This window comes from Syngnathus floridae, chromosome 14 (assembly GCF_059516105.1).
Source record: "Syngnathus floridae isolate MCC-2025c chromosome 14, RoL_Sflo_1.0, whole genome shotgun sequence".
Lineage (NCBI taxonomy): Eukaryota > Metazoa > Chordata > Actinopteri > Syngnathiformes > Syngnathidae > Syngnathus > Syngnathus floridae.
Window position 1 is genome coordinate 12,955,110 of NC_142426.1, and position 6,242 is coordinate 12,961,351.

Here is a 6,242-nt window from a genome sequence, read left to right on the forward strand (position 1 = left end):
ATTCGTCATATGGTGTAAAAAGTTCAGACATTAGCCCCGGTTCTTAAAAGCTATTGGCAACACATGCAGACACAACACAGTCAGGTCGTGTATTCATGGAGAATGGCCCGATGGACTGCATCAGATGAGTGACAACAATAAAATAAATTCTAATATCGCCGTGGGAGTGTTGCTGCAACAGCAAAAAGTCAAAATCATGGCATATAATTTGTACAACATGGTCATATGTGTACATTTAATTTGTACAGCATTGTACTACGTATGTGTACATTCATTATAGCGAGATGAGTTCAACTGCTGTTTTTGAGTGCTAAGAGGGGTCACGAAACATTTATAGCAAAAGGTGTTTTGTTGTTTTGCAAACTCTCCCTTTATTTTAATATCATGACAAAAAGAGCACTGTATAGATTTCGAGCCCTCGTCACGTGAGGACTTCGGATTTCCGACGGTCCCTGAACTATCAATTGTCTGTTCACGTTGCTTACGCCAGATGAATGGCTTTTTCGTACGACAAGAGCTTGAGCGCTCACGAGCTTTTTTGACTTCAACACAAAATCTCTGTGACATCGAATGATCACTGTGGCTGGCTGATGTCACCCTAACATCACAAACGTTCTCAGGTCTCATTCGACTTTCATAAGGTTAGGTTAGTTGGCTAGTTAGCTGGCTAGCTAGCCAGCTAGCTAGCTAGCTACTAGCATTTCGTTATTGTTGGGTAATCCGCGATCAATGTAAAACATCGGGGGATTTTTGCTTCAAAATGGACCTTAATTTTTATTCTGGGCTTTCTGACAGTTGTGCTCAAAATGTTAATTCAGAGTTTTTGGATAGCCAAGCATATGGTGGCTACACCGAGGAAAATAAGGTAACACGTTTGTTTGCTAACATAAGTCTGAAAGAAACCCAACTTGAATCATTGTGTATATGTCAAACGTGTCTTTTAACCCCAACCTTGCATTCGTTTCAGTTTCCAGAGGGCAGCGACAGTTACCTGACCATGGGTGGCGGTGCTCACCACTTTTTGTCCGCTGAGGTAAGCGAATCAAAGATATGGACCTTTAGCTTGATATCTAACCCAGACGTATTTCCACGATATGCGCAATTTCTAACCACCATACAACCAACTGTTTTATTTTCACATAACAGCAGACTTTCCACACCCCCAGTCTTGGTGATGAAGTTTTTGAGATTCCACCCATCTCACTCGACCCAGACACATCCCTAAATATTGGTGAAGCAGTTTCTCACTTCGAGTTGTCAGATGGCACCGTGGGACCTTCGGGTCCTCATAACCTGGTTGACAACCTGGTGGTGGAAGCCAACGATCCGTCTTTTGCATCCCCCTTTGTGAACACCGGCTCCCAAGACCTGGAGCATCTCAACATGGGGCCCATGGCACAGGCGAATGGAGGAGCCCTTCTCAGTTCCTCATCATTGGTATTCTCTTCACCTCATAAAAACACTTGAGTTTCCTCACATGGCTATTCACTTGAGATGTACCAGATCTCTATATGTGTATGGTACCCGGGTGTCCATTTGTTTATACCTCCACTGACATGTCATATTTATAGACACCATCGATACCAAACGCAATATTTCTACATATACAATCAAGCCTGAAATTATTCACACTCCTGAGGTATGAATCATTTTGGACGCAACTATTCAGTTTGCAACAGGCATAGGCCAACCGTCAAGATAAGCAGTCAGCAAGCGTATATGGGCTAGCCACGTGTCCCAACGGAATACAGTTCATTTGATCTTTTGCCAAATGAATTAGACGATGCTTCAAAACCTATTACGCTTTTTTAGTCATTGCGTTGCCTAAGTCTTCTCTTTTCTACTTTGATATGATTTATCTCTCAGGAGCTGAGTAACAGCAGCGGCTCCCATTTTGCCACCTCGTCTCCAATGACCATTGATGTTCAACTCCCCGACATCGCTCATGGTCTATTAGGAAGTGGTCAGCTGTCCATGATTAACCAGACGGAGCTAGTGCTGGGGCTAGGAGGAGAATACACAGGACCTCCTTCAGGGACCTCAGAACCGCCACTGTCGACGACACCTTCTCCAGCTGGCTCCTTACAAGATGAGGATATGGATGACTTCAAGGTGGGTGAAACCTTCATTTGAATTGCCAAAGATCCTTGATAATTGTCAACTTTGAGCACGCAAGTTAAAGGAAAAAATTGACCCAATAATAATGGCTTGTGTCACAAAAAACTAGTAAGACAGGTTGCTCCGCTGCATCCCAGGAAGATTAAGCAGAAAAAAGGAAACCCAGTTCAGTATTATTTTGACGTACGATGAAGGGTGATGTTCTCACTGGTCCTGCAACTAACTTACACTCTGTGTCTTTCTCACAGAAGAGTGTGCTGGTAGACTCCCCCATGTCTCTGCCCTCACCCTCAGTCTCCCGTCCAGCCGTCCAGTCCTCAGTCTCCCTGGCAACAAGCAAAAGGGCCGCAGGGACAGCAGCCGCATCAGCGACAGTTTCCAAAACAGGCCGGCCCAAGAAAGACCCCAACGAACCACAAAAGCCGGTTTCTGCGTATGCTCTGTTTTTTCGAGACACCCAAGCTGCTATCAAGGGCCAGAATCCAAACGCTTCTTTTGGAGAGGTGTCAAAGATTGTGGCTTCCATGTGGGACAGCCTGGCCGAGGAGCAGAAACAGGTGTGTTTACACGTGCTTATATATTTGATTTGTCTATTTTTCAAGTGAAGGGAATAAGGGACGAAAAATTGCTCATTTATCTTCATATCTGTAACTGTTCAGACAAAAGTGCTTTATGAAAATGTCACATAAAAAACATTGGCAATAATACACACATAACTATCCTGCGATATGAAACGCTTTGGAATGATCTGTACAATTTGGTGGTAGTGTCATCGAAGGACACTAAAACGAACTAAATGCACTCCAGGAGGTCAAAATGTATGAATTTGATTCACTCACTCACTCATGTGTTTTATTTTAGGTGTATAAAAAAAAAACGGATGCTGCCAAGAAGGAATATTTAAAAGCGCTGGCAGCTTATCGAGCCAGTCAACTGTCAAAGGTACGAGCAGGTCGATTGAGTAGCATTCAGCTCCCTGATTTTCCTCATTTTCTTTTTCTTTGCTTCTCATACCTCAGCCTGCCTGTGACGAGACTGCACCTTTGCCACCTCTGCCCGATGTCAGCCAAGCCCCTGCAGCCGTCCCCTTTGCCCCTAGTCACCAGGTCGTCCGTCCGGCAAATAACGTCGAAGAGAATACCATCACCAACATTTGTGCCTCCAACATTATTCTGGATATCCCAGAGAGGGCGACTCGATCGCGCACGGGCGCAAGCAAAACAGCGGTGGCCCCAGCGCCGGCCCCTGCGGCAGTCGCTCCGCCGCCGCCACCCCACCAGACCATCACCAAGATCCTAATTCCCAAACACATGCTTCAGGCGGGGGGCCAGTTTGTCACCTTGCTTCCCGGTGGCCTCCACACTTTGCAACCCACCCTGGTGGTGACCGGCGCCCCTCGCCAGCCGCCACCCCTGCAGCAGATGCAGAACGCGCCCCCGCCGCCACCACTCCAACAGATGGCGCCAGCGCCGCCGCGCCTACTCCTGGCCAAACCTCGGGAGGGTGGAAGTGCGGCAGGACTCCCTGTGTCCATCACAGCTGCCCCTCCGCCTCCGCTTCAGATCAAAATAGTTCCCGCCTCTTTGCAGAGAAAAGACGCACAGTCCATCATCATCCCTGCCACGCCTGCTGTGACGTCAACAGTTTCTGGAGCCCCACTTTTAGCAGGAGTGCAGGTGGTGACTTCTTCAGCAGCAGGTCAGCATGACGACGAGGTTGTGTCAGAGGTGCTGCCTTCGGAAGAGGTATGTGTTCATTTGGGTGTTTTCCGAATCACCGTGAAAATCAACAAATGTGGCCTCATCCAAAACAAACTCGCGCAGTTGAAGCGTCCTTGTGACCGAGGCCGCTTCATAGCTGACAAACGTCGCGTCGCACACATGATCATGACATTAACAATGCTTTTCCGTCTCATGTTTCAGGATGAAATGGAAGTGACAGAGTCGTGTGAAGATGCCTCGGCGCCGTGTGTCTGCGTGAGGGCCGGCTGCACCAACCCGGCTGTAGAGAGTGAAGATTGGGACAAAGAATATTGCAGTAACGAGTGTGTGGCCTCTCACTGCAGGTGAGTTTGGGATATGAACGTTTGAGTGCACTTGCAACATTAAAAACATTTTTTTTTTTTTTTTCCCCCCCAGTGATATTTTCAAAGCTTGGTGCTCCATCAGGAACCAGACCATGGGAACGGTAAAATAAGCTGCAGATGATCAACTAGCGTTGTACTGCAAATTGGACATTCCTACTGTTAAAAGGATTGATGCGGGCTGCGCTGGCATCTTGCCAGTCTTCTGCCTTCTCCTCAATAGGAAGATGAGATGGCCTGTAGTCAGGCACCAGGATTTGTGTTTTTTCTAGCATCCAGTGTTGTTCAATCTGCGTCTTTTGTGCTACTTTAATAATGATAAAAGCAATTGTTAAGTCTTTTTCTCTGGAAATAATAAGTATTTTGGTATCAGTAGGTGGAATTTATAAAAGAGTTGCTCCTAGTCTAATGGTTTATTTGTCTGACTCTGGAGGCAGGGTAGATATGCTTCCTATTCAGTGACAATGTGAGTAGGAATCTGTATGGAAAGTATAGTCCGCTTTTTCCAGCTGTGATAGGAAGAAAGTGTGTATGGTGTTTATTGAGGAAATGAAGCTTATTTTCAGGTAGTTTGTTTTGTGTGTAAAGCAAGACAGTCTGACATTCGCTGCCAATTAGTATATTACTATACAGACATAATAAAGGAGCATGAGGATGAGGATATAAAAATATGAAAACAGATTTTTTTATTTCAATCTATAAAAGACAAATGGTAGTATTTCTGCGTAATAATTCTTCAACCATACATGTGTTCCATAATGATGACGTAAATATCAAACAAAGGCATTTCAAGTATAAAGACAAGCAATCTTGCACATATCAAGGACAAAATAAAACAAAATGTTCTTAAAGTACAAAAACAGACTATAAAAATGAATTCTACAAAGACCATGTGCCCTACTCAGGATTTCAAAAGCTGTAAATGTTGACAAAAATGTTCACTCTTCACAAAGCTAGTGTTTGTTTAAAACGAAAAGAAACCTCCTTAGTGTTTGCTGTCTGAGGTAGAGGACGAAGCGAGCATTTGTTCATAGCCCCTTTCACGTAGAGTTCTGTAAAACCGTAAAAAAACAACTCGTTAGAATGCAAAATTTCGATTCCGTATAAACGGAAACTTTCCACAGGAATATGATCTCTGCGGCCCCACTCATCTCAAAATAGTCACATTTTGCCTTTGTGGAAAATGAATGACTTCACAGTTGTTCTGGGCTCAGGTCATGACCACACTTGACTTCACCTCTGCACGAGTCTCTGCTAGAAGCCGGCCGTGGTCCGTCCGGAATGACTACACAAAAAATCCACAGGGGTTGAGTTTGTGTCTGTCAAGATTCCCCAGGACCCTGAACATCTTTCCGCACAAGTTGCACTGGTAGGGCTTCTCCCCGGTGTGAAATCTCAAGTGCGTTTTCAGATTGACTCGCAGGCGGAAGCTTTTATCACAGTGCGTGCATTTGTGCGGCTTCTCCCCTGTATGGAATCTCACATGGCGACGGAGGCTCTTCTTGAGCGCAAACGTCTTGGAACACTTGGAGCACGAGTACGGCTTTTCCCCTGTGTGGAAGCGCTCGTGGCGCCGAAGTATTTTGCGCCGCTTGAAGGTATTGCCGCAAGCGCCGCAGGCGTAGCCGTCGCGAGAGTGGCCCACAACCTTCTGGAGTCGCCAGACGCCTCGTTCGCACGGCGTGAAGCAGCAGAGGCGGTGGCCCGTGTGCACGCCTTGGTGCTGTCGCAAATCTTTCGGCACGGGCCGCTTCTCGCCGCCGCCGCTCTTCCCAATCTTCGCTGCACTCAGCACGTCGACAAGTAGCACCGTACATGCACTCTTCAGCTTTTGGTCTGGCGAGGTGAGTTTCAGCTTCATCTGGAGGAGGTTTTCCATGTCCTTTGGCGCGGTCACCACGTGTTCCCAAAGGCCAACCGGCACCGCAGTCACGGCTCCGTCGCTGAGGGACGGGCTGTAAGCGCAACCCTTGGCCGTGCTGGCGCAGGCTTGAAGAGGCTCCGGCTTAACGGGCATCTCAGAGCTGTCGGGCTGAGGCGC

The 6,242-nt window shown here is 46.8% G+C and overlaps 2 protein-coding genes across 5 annotated transcripts in view; one reads left to right on the top strand and one right to left on the bottom strand.

Moving 5' to 3' along the window:
- The first annotated feature begins 447 nt into the window (after nt 1–447).
- On the top strand, nt 448–4,605 carry LOC148387860 (TOX high mobility group box family member 4-like). 4 transcript variants are annotated; one of them, XM_088397267.1, is made up of 10 exons: nt 449–641; nt 796–865; nt 968–1,033; nt 1,147–1,437; nt 1,867–2,112; nt 2,367–2,675; nt 2,980–3,060; nt 3,138–3,863; nt 4,041–4,183; nt 4,257–4,605. In XM_088397267.1, the coding sequence occupies exons 3-10, from the start codon at nt 998–1,000 to the stop codon at nt 4,312–4,314; spliced, it is 1,890 nt and encodes a 629-aa protein (XP_088253393.1). In that variant the 5' UTR covers nt 449–641; nt 796–865; nt 968–997; the 3' UTR covers nt 4,315–4,605. The 4 variants fall into 4 exon arrangements, with proteins under 4 accessions (XP_088253391.1, XP_088253392.1, XP_088253393.1 ...); XM_088397268.1 differs by having other exon boundaries at nt 453–620; XM_088397265.1 differs by having other exon boundaries at nt 448–865.
- Nucleotides 4,606–4,856: 251 nt separating this feature from the next.
- Nucleotides 4,857–6,242, bottom strand: part of LOC148387861 (uncharacterized) — a 2,783-nt gene continuing 1,397 nt past the window's right edge. Inside the window, exon 4 of the mRNA XM_088397271.1 lies at nt 4,857–6,242. This exon is cut by the window's right edge and continues 113 nt beyond it. Coding sequence (XP_088253397.1) covers nt 5,487–6,242 — 756 coding nt within the window. The 3' untranslated portion in view covers nt 4,857–5,486.

Coding starts and splice junctions, on each gene's coding strand:
- LOC148387860 (XM_088397265.1), top strand. CDS start 761: ATGGACCTTAATTTTTATTCTGGGCTTTCTGACAGTTGTGCTCAAAAT. Junction 2,113..2,366: donor AGGATATGGATGACTTCAAG/GTGGGTGAAACC, acceptor TCTTTCTCACAG/AAGAGTGTGCTGGTAGACTC. Junction 3,864..4,040: donor AGGTGCTGCCTTCGGAAGAG/GTATGTGTTCAT, acceptor CTCATGTTTCAG/GATGAAATGGAAGTGACAGA.